This window comes from Gopherus flavomarginatus, chromosome 25 (genome assembly GCF_025201925.1).
Source record: "Gopherus flavomarginatus isolate rGopFla2 chromosome 25, rGopFla2.mat.asm, whole genome shotgun sequence".
In the NCBI taxonomy this organism is placed as follows: domain Eukaryota; kingdom Metazoa; phylum Chordata; order Testudines; family Testudinidae; genus Gopherus; species Gopherus flavomarginatus.
This window is the reverse complement of record NC_066641.1, coordinates 15,818,488-15,843,493: the sequence shown is the minus strand read 5'-3', so window position 1 is coordinate 15,843,493 and position 25,006 is coordinate 15,818,488. Positions and strand designations below refer to the sequence as shown.

Genomic DNA, 25,006 nt, shown 5'->3' with positions numbered 1-25,006 from the left:
ATAACTGACACCTAATAGTTGAAGGGAAATCCAAATAAGGACATTATCAATCCCATAGTGCCTGTAACTTAACCATCCTTTAGAAATAAGGAGTATTGTGCTAGCATGACATAAACGGTTACCTACCTTTCGTAACTGTTGTTCTTCGAGATGTGTTGCTCTTGTCCATTCCATTCTACATGGGCAGCTTATTGGTTTTGGGGGTATTAGCACACGAGTGGGAATCAGGAACTTCTGAATTCTAACCCTGACTGGAGATCCATCTGCTTTTGTGACAATGGGAAAATCACTTAATCTCTGCTTGAGTTTCTCTATCACAAGTGGTGCTGTGATGATTAGTTAATAGACCAAGTTCTGGTCTGTTATGCCAGTGCAGTCCCACTGACTTTGGTGAAATTGCATTAGTATACCAGAGTAGAATTTGATCTTCTTGTGGAATGGTTTGAAGAAGCAAAGCATCATATACAGTAAGTACTAAATATTAATTTATTAAATAGTTAAGATATGATTTTGTTTGCTCTCCATAGTCTGGAAACAAGTCATTTTTCCACAGGGAAAAGATGAACAACAATTCTAGAATAGAAACTGAAGCAAACATTTGATTATTTGATAACTATGGAACTAATGACGTTAAGAAAATAAAATACGAGTCCAGTTCTTACCATTTTCTAAAATTCAATAAGTCAAAATATAATTTTTTACTCATGTGTTTGAGACACTGCTGGTCACCTACCTTCTGAAAAAATCCTTATTTTTTCATATCATAGGACTGTAGTATTCAGGGCCATACTCATTTCTGTGCCTCTGTTAACTCACCAACTGTTTTTGATAAAATGTAGAAATTTCAGATTTAATTCTTTTAGTGGTAGGAGAAAAAAGTTTTGTACTTTTTCTTAATCTACTTCTTTGTCCAAATCCTTTAATCAATCTGGCTCCTGGCCATTAGAACATGTGCATCCAGCCCTGGGAAGCTCACATAAGTGTAATGGATCCCCCAGTGGCACAGCAGCTCATACAGCCCCTGCTGCTACCCCCCCACCAACCTCCCCATTGCTAGCACAGGAGATGTGGCTGGCCATCTTTATGGTACACAGTTCCCCAGTGATGGCTTTAGTCCCTTAAGGGTGTTAAGAGATGGCATAGATTAGACCACACATAGGGGTACTATAATATATGATGTGAGGGGGAAGGGGTGACAAGGAGAATACCCACATTATATACAGCAGCCCTAGGATCAGGGGAGTGTAAAGGTGAGGTTTATGCTGCCATTGAACCCTCCCCCACCCAACCTGCACTATGTGCACTTTAGTCATAGCTGAGAATCTGGCCCCTTTTATTTCAGAAAGACTTCTGAAAGGGTGGAAGACCAGACCAATCTGTTACAGTAGTGCTGATACACATCTTTAAAGCGGGGACTTGTTTATTTGGCACAGTGAACTTACAGTATAGCACCTTGTACAGTTACCATGCTACATAAATCATAATTTGTATTGAATATTATAGAAAAATGCCAATTAATTTTGAAAATTGTTATTTATGAAGAATCCCTTGGCAAAACCAAATTATCACAGTAGTATTCCAAAATAATCCTGAAGGACAGAAGTCTAAAATGCAGTTCTGTTATTTAGGAAAGGCGATCAGAATTCATTTTTCGAAGTTTGGCAGGCAAATTATCCTCTAGTCTTGTCCCTAAGGTGAGCATACCTTGAGGCTTTTTCTGTAACTCAAGATCTCCAGTAGACTGAGTCAAAGACTCAGATTTGATTCTGAAGGCCTTCAGTTGTATCCTTTCATCACCATCTTCATTGCTGGGAACAGAACTTATCTGCTGAATTTTTAAGAGATCTCCAGTACTGCAAGCTTTCTCTACATTGCTGGAAGTCATTCTCATGACTCTTCTCTGAAGGCCTGCCTTTCTGGAGCTAATTTTTTGCAGTTTGCTAGGAAACTTGTTTGTTTTCTCTTCTAAAATATCAATACAGTCAAGTGAGCAGATGTGTTCCCTTCTGTTTCGGTTGTTACCAATAGGAGTATTGAAAGGAGATGGAAGAGACAGGCTTTCCTCCTGTTCTTTAACACTATAAGGAGGTGTGGGGACTTCAAAGGTGGCATGAAACTGAGAGTAATCCACACGAAAAAAGCCATCCTCTAGGGACATTACTGGGAGGAATCTGTGGCCCCAAAGAACTTCATCTTCTGTGTAGGAGGTCCTAGCCTGACACGTCATTCCTACATAAACAGACGGGATTGTTAACCTTATAAAATGAAAGAACAGATCAACATATGGTAGGAGGAGAATATATGGTAACATTGCATAATAAAAATCAATCCTATTCTACATCAAACAATACTGAGATAATGTGTTGCTCCATCTGGTGACCGCCAGTCTCCTAACAGTTGAGATAGTGTTTCTAAGTACTTAATCAGATTTGCTTATACAAATATTTGATTAACTCTGTCTTGTCACTGTACCAAACCAATTTATTTTGAATAGTGGGGAGATGTAATTACAAATAAAATAATAAAAGTGAGGTAACATATACTTCAGGGAATATTCTCTTACTAGGGGTATTGGTGTGCTACTTTAGTTGTACTAGTGTCTGGGAAGTTCTCTCAGAAGTGGTCCGAAAGGCCCATTACTCAGCTGGGTATGAGGGTTAAGGATTGTACTCCCGGCTTGAATTTAGAGAGTTCTCCTGCAAAGATTAGGAGTGCCAGGAACTAGAGCTAGATTAATAACTTTTTAACACACTGCCCCATAGCATGCTGAGCTCCTTTCTCACCAACACAAACCTAAAAACATCACTGCTGACATCATGTTACAACGGTCTCTGATATTGTTACATATGCTATATTGTAAAAGTTTTGAGATTTTTTGCCTCACTTAAGGCACAGATTCATAGATTACTATATTTTAATGAAGACTTGTAAATTGATCATGAAAACATTTTAGCTCAGGCACAAAATCTGTTCCAAGTTTACCATGTTGTTAGGCTGATGGAAACAACCAATATGAATTTTCCAGGAGAACAGAATTTTGAATGTCTGCCTTGATATAATATTATACCATTGATTAAGATAAATATTAGGACTAAAGACAAACTGAAAGTGTCAACATTAAAATACAATATGTAGACCAGCTGTTCTCAAACTTTAGCAACCCGAGGACCCCCATTTTGATTTAAACATTTTTAGAGGACCCCCAAACCCGAGTAGCCACAACTGGGCCAGACAGCCAAACGGAGCAGTCCCAGCCACGGATTGGGGGCATATTGCCCTGGCTCCAGCAAGGAGGGGGCTCAGGGCTGGAGCAGGGGGTTGGGGCGTGGGAGGGTGTTCAGGGTTCTGGGTCTGGGAGGGAGTTTGGGTGCGGGAGGGGGCACAGGGCTGGGGTGCGGGCTGTGGGAGGGAATTTGGGTACGGGAGGTGCTCAGGGCTGGCAGGTGGGGCATAGGCTCCTGGAGGGAGTTTGGGTGCAGGAGGGGCTCAGGGATGGGAGTTTGGGTGCAGGAGGGGTGCAGGCTCCGAGAAGGAGTTTGGGTTCAGGAGGGGGCTCAGGGCTGTGGCACGGGCTCTGGGTGGCATTTACCTGGGGTGGCTCCCCAGAAGCAGTGACATCTCCCTCTGGGTCCTAGGCAGAGGCACGGCTGGCCAGGCAGGCAGCTCTGCATGCTGCTGCTGCCTCCGTTGGCAGGCGCTGCCCCTGCAGCTCCCATTGGCCACAGTTCCCAGCCAATGGGAGCTGCACAGCCAGCACTCATGGCAGGGGCAGCATGCAGACACACATACACACACACACTGCCGTCCCTGCACCTAGGAGACAGAAGGACATCTGGTTACCATACCCACTCCACCCCTTCCTCCGCCCACCTCTTCCCACCCTGCTCCATCTGTGCCCCTCCTCTTCCCCGCCTCTTTCTGCCACCTCCCCCAAGCGCGCCCCATCACACTCCTCCCCCTCCCTCCTGCATGCTGCTTAACAGCTGTTTTGTGTCATGAAGGAAGCACTGGGAGGGAGGGGAAGAGTTGATCAGCAGGCCTGGCGGCCCCAGACAAGTCATGACTTGCAGACCGCTTGGAGCCAGACATGACTCATGGACCCCCCGGAGTATCTTCACAGACCCCCAGGGGTCCATGGACCCCAGTTTGAGAAACGCTGACATAGACAATTTACTTTGTTCAAAATCTTACCAGTAGTTTCAACAATTCCTTCAAGGATGACAACGATCTCAAACTGCTCACTTCTTAGCGATCTTTTAGAGAGACAAAAAAAGGGGCTTTTGGGGTTGATTTCATGACAGATGGTTAAAGGAGAAACTAAAAACAGCTGGTCAGCTCCAGTTCCAAATCCAACATCCAACTCACATTGATCTAATGGCAGGAATTCCCCTTCAGGTGTCTGTCGGGACTAAAGACAAAAGGACAGTTAGGCCCCAGGCAGTATATGAAGTTGTGACTGGGTCTAAATGTGTATCTCTGATAACATTACTATTTAAACAGCAGCTCTCTGTGTCATCGTATGGAGGTACTAGTATATTACACTAGACACTCCTAGATCATTCTGTATAACTGATCCTGTCATTATTTACTACTCTCCTAGACTGTCATCTAGAAGCTTTGCTAACAGTGATTTTATATTTTTGTCCAGACCATTGATAAAGATATCGATTAGCATTGGGCCTAGAACAGATCCCGGTGGGACCCCACAAGAAACAACCTGACTGAATGATGAGGCTTCATTAACAATTACTTTCAGATCTACCAGTTGTCAGTTTTAATCCATTTAATATGTGATACATTAGTTTTGTATATTGCTATTTTTTTAGTTAAAAAGTCATGTGGTACTAGCTTAAAGGCCTTACACAACTCATGTCAATTTATCAACCAAACTTTTAATATTAAAAAAAAAAATGACAAGACCTAGTCCGTAAAACCATGTTGACTGGCATTTTTCACTGCTTGCAGCCTGTATCAAGCATTTCAAGATTTAGTCCAGAACTGATATTCTAGAAACTGTCCTATTGTTACACAGGTCATTTCATTTATCCCTTTTAAATATTGGTACAATATTACCTTTTTTCAGTCATCTGGAACTTCCACAATATGCCAATATTTATTAAAAAATCAGCATCAGTTGGTAAGAGTTCTTCAGCCAATTGCTTTAAAGTTCTTGAGTGCAAGTTATTTGGATCTTGGAGATTTTAAATGTTCAGAAACTTTGCCAATGCTATTTAACATCCTCCCTAGTTACTTCTGGTTGGAAATTATGTAGTTATTATTGCTATGATATGAATAATTATCCAGCTTCTTCCTAACTACAGAACAAATATTTAATACACATTTCTGCCTTTGCTGTATTATTGTAAGTTTACTATTACCATCACGAGACATCCTGTTCTTTAGATCCTTTGTTAGACCTGGGATGAAGTCATAGCCCCACTGAAGTCCATGGAAGCTTTCACCTTATGTGATGGACTAGATGCCCTAGCAGGAGTTTTCCATCTTTAATTTCTACAAGTGACTACTGCATCTCCAAATTCCCTCTTCTCAGCACTAATACCACAAAAAACTAGAATGCCTGATGGTCTGGTATAGGTCGGCAATTATATAACCAGCTAATTAGCTGGTGGAGTATTTCAGCTATGTTAAATGTCTGTTTTAGTTCTTCAGATATTCATGTGTTTTTTGTCTGTTTCCTGGCTAAGAAGTTGTGATGTCTTCTTATCCCAAATAACAAGGCTTTCACCCTCTTTGACAGGAATCAGTTTCTCCATGGCTGATGAGATCAATAAGAATGTCTTCAGCTGCATGACTTTTAAAACATTGTGGGTGAAGGTTACAAGACTGACTGTGCTAGAAACTAAAAGCAAACAAGAATTCTGCCCCATGGTAATCACAAGAACCTGGACTAAGGGTGAAGGCTTTCTCAGACTACTGAAAAAAGTACTTTAGGTCCTTTCAGGAAAAGTTACAATATCAAACAGTAGAGTGCATAGCTTTAATTAAGTTGGCTGGCTACTGTTCTCTCAGGATGAGCATTAACTGGTAGCAGACATCTGATCTATCATCGAAACATAAGACTGAGCATGAGCTGCATGCTTTACCATGTTTTAAAGAAAATAACTTGAACCACTGATTTAGAAAAAAATAGGGCTGTCAAACAATAAAAAAAATTACCATATATACTCTTTCATTAGCCTGTTCGTTTATAAGCTGACCCCCCAAAATGGATATGTAAAAATAGCAAAAACTGTATGACCCTTTCTTAAGCCAACCCTGTATTTCAGAGGTTGGAAAACTTTGGCTCCAGGCCCATCAGGGTAAGCTGATGGTGCATTGGCATGTTTTGTTTACTTGGAGCATCTGCAGGAATGGAGCCCCTCAGCTCCCTGTGGCTGCAGTTTGCCATTCCCAGACAATGGGAATGGTGAGCCACGGCCACAGGGAGCTGAGGGGCTCCATGCCTGCAGACGCTCCAGGTAAACAAAACTACAATATTATAGATCAGGGATCAGCAACCTTTGGCACACGGCCTGCCAGGATAAACAGCCTGTGGGGCCGGGCTGGTTTGTTTACCTGGTGCGTCCGCAGGTTTGCCTGATCGCGGCTCCCACTGGCTGTGGTTCACCGCTCCAGGCCAATGGGGTTGCGGAAAGTGGCGCGGACCGAGGGATGTGTTGGCCACTTCCTGCCACCCCCGTTGGCCTGGAGCAGCGAACCATGGCCAGTGGGAGCCAAGATCGGCTGAACCTGCGGATGCACCAGGTAAACAAACCAGCCCGACCCCCCAGGGTGCTTACCCTGGCAGGCCGTGTGCCAAAGATTGCTGATCCCTGTATTAGATATTCAATTCAATTATTCCATAGAGTTTAAAATCATCAAATTTTGGTGTAGACCTGTTTATAAGCCAACCCCCGCTCTTTGATGTATCACATTTTTACCAAAAATATTTGGCTTATGAACAAGTACATATGGTAATTATTATTCAACAGCAATCACAATAGAATACCATTTATTTAAATATTTTTGGATGTTTTCTACATTTTCAAATATATTGATTTCAATTACAACAAAATACAGTGCTCACTATTTTTATTACAAATATTTGCACTGTAAAAAACAAAAATGATATTTTTCAATTCACCTAATACAAGTACTGTAGTGCAATCTCTTTATCATGAAAGTTGAACTTATAAATGTAGAATTATGTACAAAAAAACCTGCATTCAAAAATAAAACAATTTAAAACTTTAGAGCCCACTAGTCCACTCAGTCCTACTTCTTTTTCAGTCAGTCACTCAGACAAACAAGTTTGTTTACATTTGCAGGAGATAATGCTTCCCACTTCTTGTTTACAATGTCACCTGAAAGTGAGAACAGGTGTTTGCGTGACTCTGCTGTAGCTGGCATCACAAGGTATTTACATGCCAGATGCACTAAAGATTCATGTGTCCCTTCATGCTTCAACCACCATTCCACAGGACATGTGTCCATGCTGATGACAGGTTCTGCTCGATAACGATCCAAAGCAGTGTGGACTGACACGTTCACTTTCATCATCTTGAGTCTGGAGCCACCAGGAGAAGGTTGGTTTTCTTTTTTGGTGGTTCAGGTTCTGTAATTTCGGCATCAGAACCTTGCTGTTTTAAGACTTCTGAAAGCATGCTTCACTCCTTATCCCTCTCAGGTTTTGGAGGGCACTTCAGAGTCTTAAACCTTGGGTGAGTGCTATAGCTATCTTTAGAAATCTCACATTGGTATCTTCTTTGTGTTTTGTCAAATCTGCAGTGAAAGTGTTCTTAAAACAAACGTGCTGGGTCATCATCCGAGACTGCTGTAACATGAAATATATGGCAGAATGTGGGTAAAACAGAGCAGAAGACATACAATTCTTCCCCAAGGAGTTCAGTCACAAATTTAATGAATGTATTATTTTTTTAATGAGCATCACCAGCATGGAAGCATGTCCTCTGGAATGGTGTGAACGGGCATACAAATGTTTAGCATATCTGGCACGTAAATACCTTGGAATGCCGGTTATAAAAGTGTCATGTGAATGCCTGTTCTTGCTTTCAGGTGATATTGTAAATTAGAAGCGGGCAGCATTATCTCTCATACACATACACAAACTCATTTGTCTTAGCAATTGGCTGAACAAGAAGTAGGACTGAATGGATTTGTAGGCACTAAAGTTTTACATTGTTTTGGTTTTGAGTGAAGTTATGTAACAAAAATTCTACATTTGTAAGCTGCATTTTCATGATAAAGAGATTGCACTACAGTGCTTGTATGAGGTGAATTGAAAAATGCTATTTCTTTTATAATTTTTACAGTGCATATATTTAATAAAAATAATATAAAGTGAGCACTGTGCTCTTTGTATTCTGTGTTGTAATTATTGTAAATCAGTCTATTTGAAAATGTAGAAAAACATCCAAAATATTTAATACATTTCAGTTGGTATTCTATTGTTTAACAGTGCGATTAAAACTGCAATCATGATTAATTTTTTTAATCACGTGAGTTAACTGCAATTAATCGACAACCGTAGAAAAAAAATCTTAGAATTGAGTTATCAACTAAACTTCATCCAAGTGAGTATTATACCAATTGAAACAATTACTTGAAAAATTAGTTAGATCATACAATTTACTGCAAAATAAATAGTGTATTTAAAAGCTGAGAGATCATATTTCTCACACTTTTTGAACACCAAACAGGTTTATAAAAAATAAGAATTGTCTCAAACCTCCATCCATCTCACCTAAGTCTTCTCAAGGTTTGGAAAAAGGTTAATAAAATCTCACTTTAGGTTGTGGAATTTCTATCACTGGAGGTTTTTAAGAGCAGGTTAGATAAACATCTGTTAGGGAAGGTCTGGATAATACTTAGTCCTGCCTCAGTGCAGAGGGCTGGACTAGATAATATATCAATGTCCCTTCCAATCCTACATTTCTATTGTCTATGATTTTAATTAAACTTTGTCTTTAATTAAAATGGTTTGTCTGCAACTCTACCCATAAGAATTAAGAACCACTACAGAGGTCATGAGACTGTAAATCAGCAGTAACGTGTGAGAGACAGGGCCAGATTTATAGATTATAAGGCCAGAAGGAACCATTATGATCATCTATGGAAGACCTCCTGCATAACACAGGCTATAGGTCTTTCCTTAATTCTTGTTTGAACTAGAGTATATATTAATTAGAAAAACATCCAATTTTGATTTTAAAATTTCCAGTGATTGAGAATCCACAGAACCTTTGTAAATTGTTCCACTGTTTTATAACCTTCATTGTTAAAAGTGTGCCTAATTTCTAGTCTGATTTAGTCTAGTGTCATCTTCCAGCCCTTGGATCTTATACCTTTGTCTGCTAGACTGAAGAGCCCTCTTATCTACATGGGGAACAGAAATTTAACTGAGCAAGTTAACCTTCTCTTTGTTAAGCTAAACAGACTGATCTCCTTGATTCTTTCACTGTTAGGCATGTTTTCAGTGGGGTTTTCTCTGAAGCACACCCCAATTTATCAACATCTTTCCTGTGTAGACCAGAACTGGACACAGTATTCTAGGAGAGGTCACAGAAGTGCCAAATATAGAGGAAATATAACCTCCCAACTCCTACTTGATTGTCTCCGAATAATACATCCAAGTATTGCATTATTGCTTTTGGCCACAGTCTCTCACAGAGAGCTCATTTTCAGTTGATTATCCAGCTGCTACTAAAGTTAGACATTTTAAAATGAGCAGTTCTGGATAACTTGCTATCAAGAGTCTTAAAAGAGCTGACTGAGTTTGCTGAACCATTAGTGTTGATTTTTAGTAACTCTTGGTACACCAAAGAAGTTTCAGAAGACTGGAAGAAAGGTACTGTTGTACCAATATTTTAGAAGAGTGAATGGGCCAATCAGGCTAATTATAGGCCTATCAGGCTCACACTACTCACAAGCAAGATAATGAAGCAGCCGATACAGGACTCAATAAAAAATTAAAGGAAGGTAATATAATAAATGCCAATCACCGTGGATTTATGGAACATAGATCCTGTCAAATTAACTTGGATTTTTTTGGTTGATAAAAGGTATTAGTGTTGATGTAATATACTTGGACTTCTGTAAGGCATGTGACTTGGTACCACACATCATTTTGCTTTAAAAACTAGATTATAATAAAATTAACATGGCACACATTAAATGGATTACAAACTGGCTAACTGATAGGTCTCAAAATGTAATAATAAATGAGGAATCACCATTGAGCAGATGTGTTTCTAATGGGGTCCTGCAGGAATCAGTTTTTGGCCCTATGGTATTTAACATTTTTATCAATGATCAGAATTAAGAGGACAGGTCTCTGATACAGAGTGCTCTGAACTGCTTGGTAAGCGGGGTGCAGGCAAACTGTGTTTTGATATGGCCAAATAAGAAGTCATACATATAGGAACAAAGAATATAGGCTGTATGTAGAAAATGAAGGACTCTTTCCTGGGAAGCAGTTACTTTTAAAAAGATTTGGAGGTCATGGTGCATCATCAGCTGACCATGAGTTCACAGAGTGATGCTGTAGCAAAAAGAGCTATTGCAATCCTTGGATGTATCAAGTAGGAGTAGGGAGGTTACGTTACTTCTGTATTTGGCAATGGTGCAACTGCTATTGAAATACTGAATTCTGGTCTCCACAATTCAAAACAGATGTTGATAAAGTGGATAGAGTTCAGAGAAGAGCCATTAGAATGATTAAAGGATTATAAAACCTGCTCTATAGTGATAGACTCAAAGATTTTGAAGAAGTGAGCTGTAGCTCATGAAAGCTCATGCTGAAATAAATGTTAGTCTCTAAGGTGCCAAGTTTCTTTAACTTAACAGAGAGAAGGGTAAGAGGTGACTTGAGTACCTATATGGGATAGAAATATTTGATAATGGGCCTCCAGCAGACACAGGTATAACAAGATCCAGTGGTTTGAAGTTAAAGCTCGACAAATTCAAGACTAGAAATAAGGTGTAAATTTTTAACACTGAGGGTAGTTAACTACTGGAACAACTTACTAGAGGTTCTGGTGGATTCTCCATCACCTGCAATTTTTAAAGCAAAACTGGATTTTTAAAAAAAATATATGGTCTAGTTGAAAGAGGAATTTTTGAGGGGAAAGTTCTATGGTCTGTGTTATACAGGAGATAAGACTACATGATCACACTGGTTCCTTCTGGCCTTGGAATCTATAAATTATGAAACTGACTTCAATATCTTGTAACAGGGCTTCTTCTCTGCCTCAACAGGTCCCACGCTTCCTGTTAATAGTGGATGGGGAAATTCTGTCTCCAATTGGCCCTCCCATTTCTGGGCCTGCTAGGCACTTAATGCTTCACTGGGGCTTCTGGCCTCCTTGGTGGACATCCAGTGAGAGAGAAAGGGGGGTGACAGGCCCAATCCTGCCCTCTACTCTGGGCCCCAACCCAGGAACCCTATAAGTAGCAGCCTCACATTGCCAGTTCCCAGGAAAACTGCTAGCTTCCTGGGGTTACTTCCTCATGCCCCTTGGCTTATTATCCCCACTTTGCTTGGGTGGGATTCCTCCTGCCAGGGGAGGAAGAGCCCCTAGTCTCTGGTAGCCCTTGTGGGCATGGCAGCACCACACCAAATGCACGGCTCAGTCTCTCCCCTTCTGGCAGGGTCCTTTTCTTCAGATCCTTGGACCTGGAAGGATCCTTAGCTCCTGTTTAGGGTTTCTCCCCAATCTCTGTACCTGTTGGCTTCTCCTCTGGTCCTTGTCAGCTTCCACACCACTCAACTCTCACAACACCTACCACCCACACTAACTGTCTGGAGGGGAAAGCTTTTAACCCATTGTGGCAGGTTCTTAATTGGTTTCAGGTGTCCTAATTAACCTGGAGTAACCCCTACTCAGTTACCAGGGGAAGAGGGACCTGCTTATCCTGAGGCTAATATACCTTCCTTCCTGCACTCTTCTGTAGTCGTCTGGCCTGACCCTGTCACAATCTGAAAAAGTGAAAGCTGAAACAAACTGACTTGGTTTCTGTAACCCTATTTTGTCTATGTTTGATGGGGTGTACCAGCCTTTGGGGCCCCCTACAGGACTCCTCCCCATGAAACAGTTCTCTGTGAGAAAAGGAGCAACCATGTTGGGATCCAGTGAGACCTGGTTCTCCAGCAACCGGAAGGGCTGGAGACCCGCAACAGTCAATCAAGGCCCAGAAGGCCAAAACAGAATGCCTGCTGTCAGTGTCAGGAAGGCAGTTCCTGGCTGGAGCCAGAGGAGCAAGGAGGGACATTGCCAACGTCACAGCCAGAGGAACAAGCAGAGCCAGTGCCCATTACTGGCCACAGTTGGGGGCAGGAGTTCAAGATTCAGTTTCAGAGAGGGAATTTCACCCAGAATGGTGAGAAACTATTTTGGTTATAATTGGCCCTGAAGGACAGAGAATTGCTTCTATTTTGAGTCTGTTATACCCTAGAAGGCTTTTGAACTGTGACACCTGGCTGCAGGGCTGAGCCACAGAAGACTCACAGAGGCTGACAGACAGCATGCAGGGGGTGCTGGGAGCTGCAGAGAGCAGCAACACCATGCTAGCATGTAAAGTGGCGCTTATAGAGGTGACTGCAACCCATCACAATACAGTTGTCTTCAATCCACTCCAAAACTGATTCTGGCATCTCTATTGCAACATTGTACTATTCGGCAGTGTTGCTAGGCAGCTTCACATACCACAGAAGGGTAATCAGCCACCACTATATGATGACATCTTAGTAATCTGAGTGCCCTGGGACAAACAGCACACATCCAATAAAATATCACACACTTTAGATAGTCATACCTTTTTAAAACAGCAAAGCTTTCAGAACTCCCTTGTCCCTCACTGAAACTGTGTGTGGAAACATTGTGTTCATTGGCTAAATATGGGTCCCCTTAAAAGTATAAAAGTGTGATAAAGGATATCTCTTAGCATTGCTTTACTCTGATAGAATTAAAGCTCCATCTAATCATGTGCAAGAGAAGTGAAGCAAGATCAGCTGTCAGCATGATTGGACAAAGCACAATTGGAAGAGCACAAATTGCAAGAAACACAGGACCTTCTTGGTAACTTAGTCATTTTCTGGTATGATGGGAGTGTAATATAGCACTGAGGATGTGGGTAAACTCACCATCTTGGAGTGTCCATAAGTTATGAGTGATATATTATACATGTATCGCTCCACTAATACAAAGCTGCCCAGAAGCTGACTTACTGGCCACAAGAGGGTCCCCAGCACATGGGGGACCTCAGATGGTGTAGAGCCACTGCAGGATCCACGCCAATCCTCACCCCTGCTCCAGTTGTGAGGTGGGTGATGGCTTGGGATGAGGGTGTGACCTAGGTACTTGTGTGCCCCAGCTGCCATTTGGAGTCAGGGATAGCTGGAAAACTTAAATACCTTCAGGCTACTCTAAACATATGTTAGGAGACTCATGAAGTGCTCAGCCAAGATAATATGGAGGGGAACACAAAGGACTGCCAAGCACTCTTTCTTCAGAGTTGCATCAAACACACGTTAGCCACAGTTGAGGATTTGGGCCCTTATCAGCCTACTAGCAATCTGACAACAACATAATTCCAGAATTTTCTGCTTTTGGAGGTTGCCAGACACAATGATGCACACTGAGTTTGGAATTAATGCAGGTACCTACCATGCATACATTACCTAATAGCTGCTAAACCCTGACTACACAATGGACAGCTACACTAATGGGAAATGTGTGATCATGGGAGACTTTAACTTCCCAGATATAGACTGGAGTACAAGTGCTAGCAAGAATAGTAGGGCTCAGATTTTTCTGGATGTGATAGCTGATGGATTCCTTCATCAAGTAGTTGAAGAACCAACAAGAGGGATGCCATTTTAGATTTGGTTTTGGTGAGCAGTGAGGACCTCATAGAAGAAATGGTTGTAGGGGACAACCTTGGTTCGAGTGATCATGAGCTAATTCAGTTCAAACTAGATGGAAGGATAAACAAAAATAGATCTGGGACTAGAGTTTTTGATTTCAAAAGGGCTAACTTTAAAGAATTAAGGAAATTAGTTAGGGAAGTGGATTGGACTGAAGAACTTGTGGATCTAAATGCGGAAGAGGCCTGGAATTACTTTAAGTCGCAGCTGCAGAAACTATTGGAAGCCTGCATCCCAAGAAAGGGGAAAAAAACCATAGGCAGGAGTTGTAGATCAAGCTGGATGAGCAAGCATCTCAGAGAGGTGATTAAGAAAAAGCAGAAAGCCTACAACGAGTGGGAGAAGGATGGGATTAGCAAGGAAAGCTATCTTAGTGAGGTCAGAACATGTAGGGATAAAGTGAGAAAGGCTAAAAGCCAAGTAGAGTTGAACCTTGCAAAGGGAATTAAAACCAATAGTAAAAGGTTCTATAGCCATATAAATAAGAAGAAAATGAAGAAAGAAGAAGTGGGACCGCTACACGCTGAGGATGGAAAGGAGGTTAAGGATAACCTAGGCATGGCCCAATATCTAAATAAGTACTTTGCCTCAGTCTTTAATAAGGCTAATGGGGAGCTTAGGGGTAATGGAAGCATGACAAATGGGAATGAGGATATGGAGGTGGATATTACCACATCTGAGGTAGAAGCCATACTTGAATAGCTTAATGGGACAAAATCGGAGGGCCCGGACAATCTTCATCCGAGAATATTAAAGGAATTGGTGCATGAAATTGCAAGCCCGTTAGCGAGAATTTTTAATGAATCAGTAAACTCAGAGGTTGTACCGTACGACTGGAGAATTGCTAACGTAGTTCCTATCTTGGAGAAAGAGTGATCCGAGTAACTGTAGGCCTGTTAGTTTGACATCTGTAGTATGTAAGGTCTTAGAAAAATTTTTGAAGGAGAAAGTAGTTAAAGACATTGAAGTCAGTGGTAATTGGGACAAAGTACAACATGGTTTTACTAAAGGTAGATCGTGCCAAACCAACCTGATCTCCTTCTTTGAGAAGGTGACAGACTATTTAGACAAAGGAAATGCGGTAGACCTAATTTACCTCGATTTCAGTAAGGCATTTGACACGGTTCCACATGCGGAATTATTAGTCAAATTGGAAAAGATGGGGATCAATATGAGAATTGAAAGGTGGATAAGGAACTGGTTAAAGGGGAGACTACAACGGGTCGTACTGAAGGGTGAACTGTCAGGCTGGAAGGAGGTTACTAGTGGAGTTCCTCAAGGATCGGTTCTGGGACCAATCTTATTTAACCTTTTTATTACTGACCTTGGCACAAAAAGCGGAAATGTGCTAATAAAGTTTGCGGATGACACAAAGCTGGGGGGTATTGCTAACACGGAGAAGGACTGGGATATCATACAGGAAGATCTGGACGACCTTGTAAACTGGAGTAATAGTAATAGGATGAAATTTAATAGTGAAAAGTGCAAGGTCATGCACTTAGGGATTAATAATAAGAACTTTAGATATAGATTGGGGACGCATCAGTTGGAAGCAACAGAGGAGGAGAAGGACCTTGGGGTATTGGTAGATCACAGGATGATTATGAGCCGCCAATGTGATATGGCCGTTAAAAAAGCTAATGCGGTTTTAGGATGCATCAGGCGAGGTATTTCCAGCAAAGATAAGGAGGTGTTAGTACCGTTATATAAGGCGCTGGTGAGACCCCACCTGGAATACTGTGTGCAGTTCTGGTCTCCCATGTTTAAGAAGGATGAATTCAAACTGGAACAGGTTCAGAGATGGGCTACTAGGATGATCCGAGGAATGGAAAACCTGTCATATGAAAGGAGACTCAAAGAGCTTGGCTTGTTTAGTCTAGCCAAAAGAAAGCTGAGGGGGGATATGCTTGCTCTTTATAAATATATCAGAGGGATTAATATTAGGGAGGGAGAGGAATTATTTAAGCTTAGTACCAATGTAGATACAAGAACGAATGGCTATAAACTGGACACTAGGAAGTTTAGACTTGAAATTAGACAAAGGTTTCTAACCATTAGAGGAGTGAAGTTCTGGAACAGCCTTCCAAGGGGAGTAGTGGGGGCAAAAGACATATCTGTTTTTAAGATTAAGCTTGATACGTTTATGGAAAGGATGGTATGATGGGAGAGCCTAATTTTGGCAACTGATCTTTGATTATCGCCAGATAAGTATGCCCGGTGGTTGGTGATGGGATGTTAGATGGGATGGGATCTGAGTTACTGCAAATAATTCTTTTCTGAGTGCTGGCTGGTGAGTCTTGCCCACATGCTCAGGGTTTAGCTGATCGCCATATTTAGGGTAGGGAGGGAATTTTCCTCCAGGGCAGATTGGCAGAGGCCCTGGAGGGTTTTCGCCTTCCCCTGCAGCGTGGGGCATGGGTCACTTGCTGGTGGATTCTCTGCAGCTTGAGGTCTTCAAACCACAATTTGAAGACTTCAATAACTCAGGCATAGGTTAGGGGTTCGTTATAGAAGTGGATGGGTAGGGTTCTGTGGCCTGCTTTGTGCAGGGGGTCGGACTAGATGATCACATTGCTCCCTTCTGACCCTAGAATCTATAACTTCTTTGGACTGTAAACTCTGCTCCAATTACATGTTTTACTTTCACATTACAGAATCATAGAAACATAGGGCTGGAAGAGACATCAAGAAGTCATCATCAAGTCCAACCCCCTGTTCTGATGCAGGACCAAGTAAATCTGGACCATCCCAGACAGGTGTTTTTCCAACCTGTTTCTAAAAGCCTCCAGTGATGGGGATTCCACAATCTCCCTTGGAAGCTGGTTCCAGAGCCTAATTACTCTTATAATTAGAAAGTTTTTCATAATGTCTAACCTAAAGATTGCTTGCTGCAGATTAAGCCCATTACTTCTTGTCCTACCTTCAGTGGAGATGGAGAACAACTGATCACCATCCACTTTAGAACAGCCCTTACCATATTTGAAGACTGTTAACAGGTTCCCCCTGTCCACTATCTTCTTTTCCCAAAACTAAACATGCTCCCTTTTTTAAAATCTTTCCTCATAGATCAAGTTTACTAAAACTTTTATCATTTTATTGCTCTTCTCGATTCTTTCTAATTTGTCCACATCTTTCCTAACATGTGCCCCCCAGAACTGGACACTGTACTCCAGCTGAGGCCTCATGAGTGCCAAATACAGCACACAGTTACCTCCCATGTCTTACATATGACACTCCAATTAATACACCTGTGACGCTGCACTCCATCATGCTTTATAGAAATTATTCTTATGAGTGCAAATATGACATAACTGGAATATGTTTTATGCTAGATATGCCATGTAACCTATCTTTCAAAGGGTATGATCTACTGAATATATTCATCCTATTTGTATATATGTATCATTTTTATATTTGAAGTTACGAGCGTTGGCTGTATGCTTGTATTTAAAGTGTTTGCTATAAGAAACACATAAGAAAGGGTAAGGGATTATTCAAGAATTTGGGAGTACTAAACTAACAATGGACTTTGAGATACCAATTCACATCTGAGCTTTCCTGGGAAAGTTCAAACTAACGTAAACAATGGCATTGGTCTGCAAAAAGCTGAATCATTCATGGACATGTGACTGCCCAGGTGGCTACAAACTCCATCTTGTTGCTGTGATTTTGCACAGAAGAACAAAGGGGTTTCTGCCCACAAGAGAGAGAATATAAGCTTTATACAGAGTAAAACAGATGTATTTGGGGTTTAGGCTCCCAGAAAGAGTGAATACTGGATGCTGGGAAAGTCCCTGTTAACTGAGGAAACCCCTGAGCTAAGTGAATCTTAATTTCTGTGAACTGCAGGGGGGCATGGCCCAACCTCTTGGTCTGTGCTGGAGCAGACTGGTGCGTCTAGCTCGGCAAGACGGAAGTGGAGGGAAGGTGTGCATGTGCGCGCGCTCTCAGTGGTATCCCAGCACATCTAGTGACAGTCTTGAGGAAGTTTCTGTGATCCAACCTATCACAACACCCCAAAATTAGTTTTTTTTCACAATTGCATCCCACTGTTAATTCATATTCAGTTTGTGATTGTCGGAGAAAAACTCAGTTCTCGCTTTTAGTTCGGGTGCAGCAAAATCAAATACTTTATTATTTCTCAAGCAATATTAATTGAGGGAGGGAGTGCCCTAGGACACTGGGTTGCCCCAGTCCCGGACAGGTCTCTCCACAGGTAAACAATTACAGCAAGCATTTATACCTTTGTTACAGACAATAGCAAGCAATAGTACAGACAATGATGAGCAACAGATGCATTTTGTTTATGCATAGGCCATCCTACTATCTTATTTTTCTCAGCTTCTGGGAGCCAGCCTACGGATTTAATTATCAGTGCAAGGTCGTAATAACTTCTCACACAGTTCTTTTCTGCTCGCCTCACACAATTCTTGCTTCTACAAGTCTCACGTCATTAGGGTTACAGCTGGCCTAACTCTTGTTAACAAACTGACATGCATTAAGATCCCCTACAAATCCTTGTCAATTCTTTCCCTTCTTCCACATGATCCACTATAAACCCCAAGATTCTTTTCAAAAGTACTACCACCTAGTCAGTTATTCGCCATTTTGTAGTTGTGCATTTGATTTTTTCCTTCCTAAATGAAGTACTTTGCACTTATGTTTATTGAATTCCATCTTGTTGAATTCAGATCAATTCTTCAATTTGTCGAGGTAGTTTTGAATTCTAATCCTGTCCTCCAAAGTGCTTTCAACCCCTCCCAGCTTGGTGTCATCTACGTATTCCATAAGCATACTCTCCACTCCATTATTCAAGTCATTAATGAAAATATTGAATAATACTGGACCTAGGACTGACCCCTGCAGCACCCCTCTAGATACAGCCTTCCAGTTTGACAGTGAACCACTTATAGTTGTTGAGTATGGTCTTTCAAACAGTTGTGCACCCACCTTATAGTAATTTAATCTAGATCACATTTCCTTTGTTTGCTTATGAGTTTGTCATGTGGGACTATGTCAAAAAGCTTACTAAAATCATGATGATATATATATCACATTCTGCTCCTCCTATCCACTAGGCCAGTAAACCAGTCAAAGAAGGAAATTAGGCTTGTTTGGTGTGATTTGTTATTCACAAATTAATGCTGACTATTTCTTAAAACCTTATTATCCTCAAGGTGCTTACAAACTGATTGTTTAGTAATTTGTTCCAATATTTTTCCAGGTCCAGGTATCAAAGTTAGGCTGATTGGTCTATAATTCCCTGGGTACTCTTTGTTCCCCTTTTTGAAAACAGGTACTATGTTTGCCCTTCTCTAGTCCTTTGGGATCTCACCCATCCTTCAGGAGTTCTCAAAGATAATTGCTAACAGCTCTGAGATTGCTTCAAATAATTCCCTAAATACTCTAGGATTAAATTAATCAGGTCCTGACAACTTGAATACATCTAATTTATCTAAATATTCTTTAACTTGTTCTTTCCCTTTTTTGGCTTGCATTCCTTTCCCTTTGTTGTTAATATTAATTATGTTGAGTATCTGATCACCATCAACCTTTTTAGTAAAGACTGAAGCAAAATGGGCACTAAATACCTCAGCCTTCTTAATGTCATCAGTTATTAGCTCTCCGTCCCCACTAAGTGGAGGACTATGCTTTCTTTTGTCTTTCTCTTGCTCCTAATATATGTAAAGATCCCCTTCTTATTACCTTTTATGTCCCTTGCTAGGTGCAACTCATTTTGTGCCTTAGCCTCTCTGATTTTGTCCCTACACACTTGTGCTATTCTTTTGTACTCCACCTCAGCAATTTGTCCATATCTCTACTTTTCATAAGATTCTTTTTTGATTATCAGGTCACTAAAGAACTCCTAATGGAGCCATATTAGCCTCTTAACATTCTTCCTATCTTTCCTTCTCATCAGGATAGTTTGGAGTTGTGCCTTTAATATTGTCTCCCTAAGAAACTGCCAGCTCTCTTCCCATGGGAAGACCTACTAAAGTCTGATTTTTTTTTAAGTCAATTGTCCTTATTCTACTCCTCTCACTCCTTCCTTTCCTTAGAATCATTAAATCGATCATTGCCCCTCCCTTTTCCTCTGCTCTACTCTCTACCTTCTCCTCTCTGTTATCCTCATTCCATCCCTTCTCTTCTCTCCTTTCTTTTAATCCCACTTCCTACCTCTTCCCCTCCAAAAATAAATAAATAAATAAATAAATAAAAACCTCTGAATAAATAAGCAATGATAGCCTTCTTCCTGGCCATTTACACACTGTGTGTTTTTCTTAACTTTTTAGACTATGAACTCTTTGGTGCAGGGACACTGTTCTTCCCCTGTACAGCACCCAGCACAATGGGATCCTATCCTGATAAAACTGTCTGCAATGCAGACTTTTTCCATTATACAATTTCTCATTTTAAATATACAAATTATTTAATCAAAATATAATTCTGTTTATGTCAACAGGAATCATGGGAATCCCTTTTTCTGTAAAAGGAGTTGCAGAGGGATGGTGTAAGCAAGGAAGCTTTCTCATACTTAGGCTTGGAAGGATTAGATTTTTATCAATAAATGTCCTTAAATGTCATTTCAGCGAACGCACAAAATGATGAAAAAAATATTTCCATAAATTATCATAGAAATTTACAGATAAGTAAAGCAAGAAAAATGCTGCTTGAAAATTTTAGTCTCTTAATGTATATACAACGTTGTAATGAATGTTGCATAAAGCACACATTTACACTCTGCTAAAACAGCCAGCTTATAAAGCTTTAACTTTTTGAATCTCGATGTCTGTCATTAAATAATTGTCTGAGCTACTCCTAACTTCCTACAACTGTGAAAATTTAGATACTAATAGAAAAAAAGCTTAAAATGAGCAATAATATCAATTAAATGGTAAAAAGACAAAACTTAAATTCTAACAAGTCTACACATACTTCATCAGCAATCTTTAGAAGTCAGGAGATTTCCAGCTGGGGAAAAGCCCCTGCTACTGTAGCTTGGACTGTAAAACAATTGGACATAAAGTTCTTCAAAGAGAGTTTCCTAAACACTGTTTCCGAACAGCTATATTCAGACTTTTGACTGAAGTTGAAGAATAAGTTCATTTATCTGGATTTAAGTGCAGAGTGCTTTGAAATGGCACAACCATAGAAATCTACCTTTTATGTTGATATCTAAATTGCTGGTCTAAGTGCCAAATTAGAGGATTTGTCCAAAGATTAGTTTGATTCAAAGATTTCTTGAGGGGGAAAGATCAGGAGACTGCTGAATCTAACGTTACCACAGATTAAGGTCTAGTTAATACAGTAACTCCTCACTTAAAGTTATCCTGTTTAACGTTGTTACATTGCTGATCAGTTAGGAACATGCTCATTTAAAGTTGTGCAATGCTCCCTTCTAACGTTGTTTGGCAGCCGCCTGCTTTGTCCACTGCTTGCAGGAAGAGCAGCCCGTTGCAGCTAGTTGGTGGAGGCTTGTAAGCAGGGTGGACCGGCAGTCCCCCTATCAGCTCTCCGCTCCCCTAAGTTCCCTGTGCTGCAGCCACCCAGCAGGCTATCAATCGGCAGTTCAGCTGTCCCTCCCCCCACTGCCATGTGCTGCTCCTGCCCTCTGCCTTGGAGCTGCTCCCAGAGACTCCTGCTTACTGTGCAGGGAGGGGAAAGGGAGGGCTAATGTCAGGGTGTCCCTCCTACTCCTGCACCCCACTTACCCCTTCTCCATATAGACAGAGCGAGCTTGGGGCAGCAGCTGCTGTCTCAACTTCCTGATCCACTTAAAAAGACAATGCACTTAAGAGTGGGTCAGCTTACTTAAAGGGGCAATGTGCATCACACACACACACAGTGTGAGTCTGTCTCCCCCCCCCCACACACACACACAGAGTGTGAGTCTGTCTCCATCTGCTATGCTGTCTCCCCTCCCTCCTGTTTATGCTTCCTTCATGAGAGGCTACATCAACAACAATGTGTTAACCCTTGATGGCTCAGCCGAGTGCTAGTTCATCATTTAGCAGCAAGGCATTCCCTGGGAAATATCCCTCCCTCTTCCACCCTCTAACTTCACCACCTCAACCAAGCTTCACAATCATCATAGCTGTGAACAGTATTAAATTGTTTAAAACGTATACTGTGTGTATGTCTATATAATAGTTTTTTGTCTAGTGAAAAAAGTTTCCCTGGAACCTAGCCCCTCCTATTTACGTTCATTCTTATGGGAAAATTGGATTCGCTTAACATCGTTTCGCTTAAAGTCACATTTTTCAGAAACATAACTACAACGTTAAGTGAGGAGTTACTGTATAATACTCCCCCTTGGTTACTAACTACTACCCTATCCAGCAATTCCACATTTTGATAATCAAAATGCCTGCAGCAATTTTCCTTCTTTTATTTGGCCAAACTAGTTAGAGAATTCCCTCAAATAACAGAAATGCTGGATGGAACAGTAAGTTTGTCTTTTATCTCCTGTCAAATTAATGGTATAAAACATGCTTACTGTAGCTGGTATTCATAGAAGAGTACTGGTTCATCTTTTAGTTGGAATCGAGATTTCACCCCTCAATAATGCTTAGTTTTATACTTGTTTACTGATAAAACCGTCCTAAAGGAATCTATTTGTGAATTTCAGCATAACTTTAAAAATGGAAAATCCTATCCAACTCATCTGCAGAAATTGTTCATGTCTGCTCTTCAGAGATGGACTCTTTCTTAAGTGTTTTATCCTTCCATGTTATTTGTGTGTTTTTAAGAAAACAGAACAAAGCTTGCCAGTGTGCAAATCTCTAACAGTGGTAGGAAAATCCTTACAGGATTGGTCAAAAAACAGGCTAATGCTCCTAAAGAAACTTGCATTCAAGTTTAAAGCAGAGAAGCTTTGGGGTTTATTCTCTGTAATAGTTCATATTACTTCTATGATTAATACTATAAATATCAGTTTTTAATCATTTTTATATTTCCAAACACCTGCAAGTAACAAATAGTACATTTCTGTGACATTTGTGGGGATCACTCAGTAAGGGGTTCTGTCAGCACCTGCCTTGAAGCTTTGGATACCTTAATGCTATACTGTTATGGCTTAGAGTTCTGAAACCAGTAGCCAACCTACAAGTACAAAGATCTCAGCTCTGGCTTCCACCCACCTTTTTACTTCTTGCAGGGTGACCTCACTAGCCTTTCTGATCCCAAGTCCCCCCAAATCAGTTTCCCCAAGTTAAGAGAAGGGAGTTACCTCACAAGCGGAGAACCAGTGTTGGCAGGGCCAGTTCAGTCAGGGTGGATGTAGCCCACTCCCAATAACTGAGGAGGAGGTGTCAATGCCAGGAGAGGCATAGCTGCTTTTGTAGTGACATCCACCCTGATGGAATTGGCCCTGTCAACACTGGTTCTCCACTTGTGAGGTAACTCCCTTCTCTTCATGTGTCAGTATATATGCTTGCATCTGTAATTTTCACTCCATGCATCTGAAGAAGTGGGTTTTTACCCATGAAAGCTTACGCCCAAATAAATCTAATTAATCTTTAAGATGCCACTGGACTCCTTGTTGTTTCCTTACTAAGCTCTTTTATTCCTTAGTCAGTTACACAACATACAGCTGAAAACAGAAGTGCTCCCTGGAAGGTTTCATAAAGTTACATTGGTTTGTGTTTCTGATTTAAAAAAAAACCAAAACAACCACCTCTGAAGGCACCAGGCTGGAAAAGTCCCCTCTCCCAATTTCTTGGACCAAAATAAGGTTTTCATCCTTCCCTCCGACTTCCATTTTCACCTTCTCCCATATTCAACTCTCTCACGCCTCATTTTCTGAGCACCCTGAAAAAGATTCCCGCTTATCTGCTTCGGCGTATTCTACAAGTGCCACATCCTTCTCCCTGGCCCGCCAAACAAACAAGCATCCAGTCTCAGAGTCAAGTGAACAGAACCGAGTTTCCAGCTGCATAAATCACTAGCGTCTCTCGCTGAAGGAAGGAAGGTTTCAAACTGTCAGCGCCCTGGTGAAATTCGGCACTATCCCAAAGGGGCAAAGAAGGCCAGGGGGACAGTCGCCCCCTGGGTTTTGCTTCACTGTAAAGCTGGGTGTCACTGGAGGGTGGTTAAAGGGTTAATCCCCCTAGAAAGCGGCTAACAGAATCAGACAGGGTGCCCAGTCCTATCCATTGTACAAACCTCTGGGGCAAAGCTCGACGGACAGAGCAGGGCTGTGGCACGGCTTTGAAAAAGTCACTGCTGCCTCTGACTGCCGGAGAAGCCTCCTGAGCTGCTGTGATTTGACCCTCTGGGGACTCTTTTCCAGCCCGGTCCCCATCCAGGCTAACCCAGGGCCAAAGCCACCCCGTTCCCCGGCCTGTTCCCTCCCTCCCTCCCCCTGGGCTCACCTTGATGAGCTTGCAGCGGATCTGAGCAGAGACCATGTGGCTGTTGCGCAGGTTGCCCACCCGGAACATGAGGCACAGCCTGCCGTCCCGCTGGGAAATGACAGCGGCCCGGCTGAACATGAGGGTCTCGGCTCGCTTCTTGGGCTGGGACATCTTGATGAACATGCAGCCGATGAGGAAGGCGTCCACGATGGAGCCGAGCAGGGACTGGAAGAGGAAGAGCACGATGCCCTCGGGGCAGCGCTCGGTGATGTAGCGGTGCCCGTAGCCGATGGTGGCCTCGGTCTCGATGAAGAAGAGGAAGGCGGAGGGGAAGTTGTACACGTTGGCCACGCAGGGGTGGTAGCTCTGGTCGTGCGCGCGGTGCAGGTCGCCCCGCAGGTAGGCGATGCCCCACCACATGGAGGCCATGACCAGCCAGGCCACCGTGTAGGTCAGCAGGAAGATGAGCAGGTTCCAGCGCCACTTGAGGTCCACCAGCGTGGTGAAGAGGTCGGAGAGGTAGCGGCTGCTCTCGCCACCCAGGTTCCCGTGCTGCACGTTGCAGCGCCCGTTCTTGTCCACGAAGCGCTGCCGCTTCCTGCGGGCGCTGCCCCGGGCTGAGCCCACCGCCTGGTACTCGTCCCAGAGGTGTCTGCGCACGGCCGACATGCCGGGCCGAGGGCAGGAGATAGCTCCCGGGCTAGAC

At 42.1% G+C, this 25,006-nt stretch overlaps 1 protein-coding gene across 4 annotated transcripts; it reads right to left on the bottom strand.

Annotated features, from left to right (window-relative positions):
* Positions 1–465: 465 nt before the first annotated feature.
* On the bottom strand, positions 466–25,006 carry LOC127040666 (G protein-activated inward rectifier potassium channel 1-like). 4 transcript variants are annotated; one of them, XM_050935133.1, is made up of 4 exons: positions 24,319–25,006; positions 4,366–4,408; positions 4,192–4,253; positions 2,197–2,229 (listed from the first exon to the last, which is right to left on the bottom strand). In XM_050935133.1, exons 1-3 carry the CDS (start codon positions 24,967–24,969, stop codon positions 4,246–4,248), a joined length of 702 nt encoding a protein of 233 aa, XP_050791090.1. In that variant the 5' UTR covers positions 24,970–25,006; the 3' UTR covers positions 2,197–2,229; positions 4,192–4,245. The 4 variants fall into 4 exon arrangements, with proteins under 4 accessions (XP_050791087.1, XP_050791088.1, XP_050791090.1 ...); XM_050935132.1 differs by lacking the exon at positions 2,197–2,229 and adding an exon at positions 2,243–2,255; XM_050935130.1 differs by having other exon boundaries at positions 466–2,229; positions 4,192–4,408.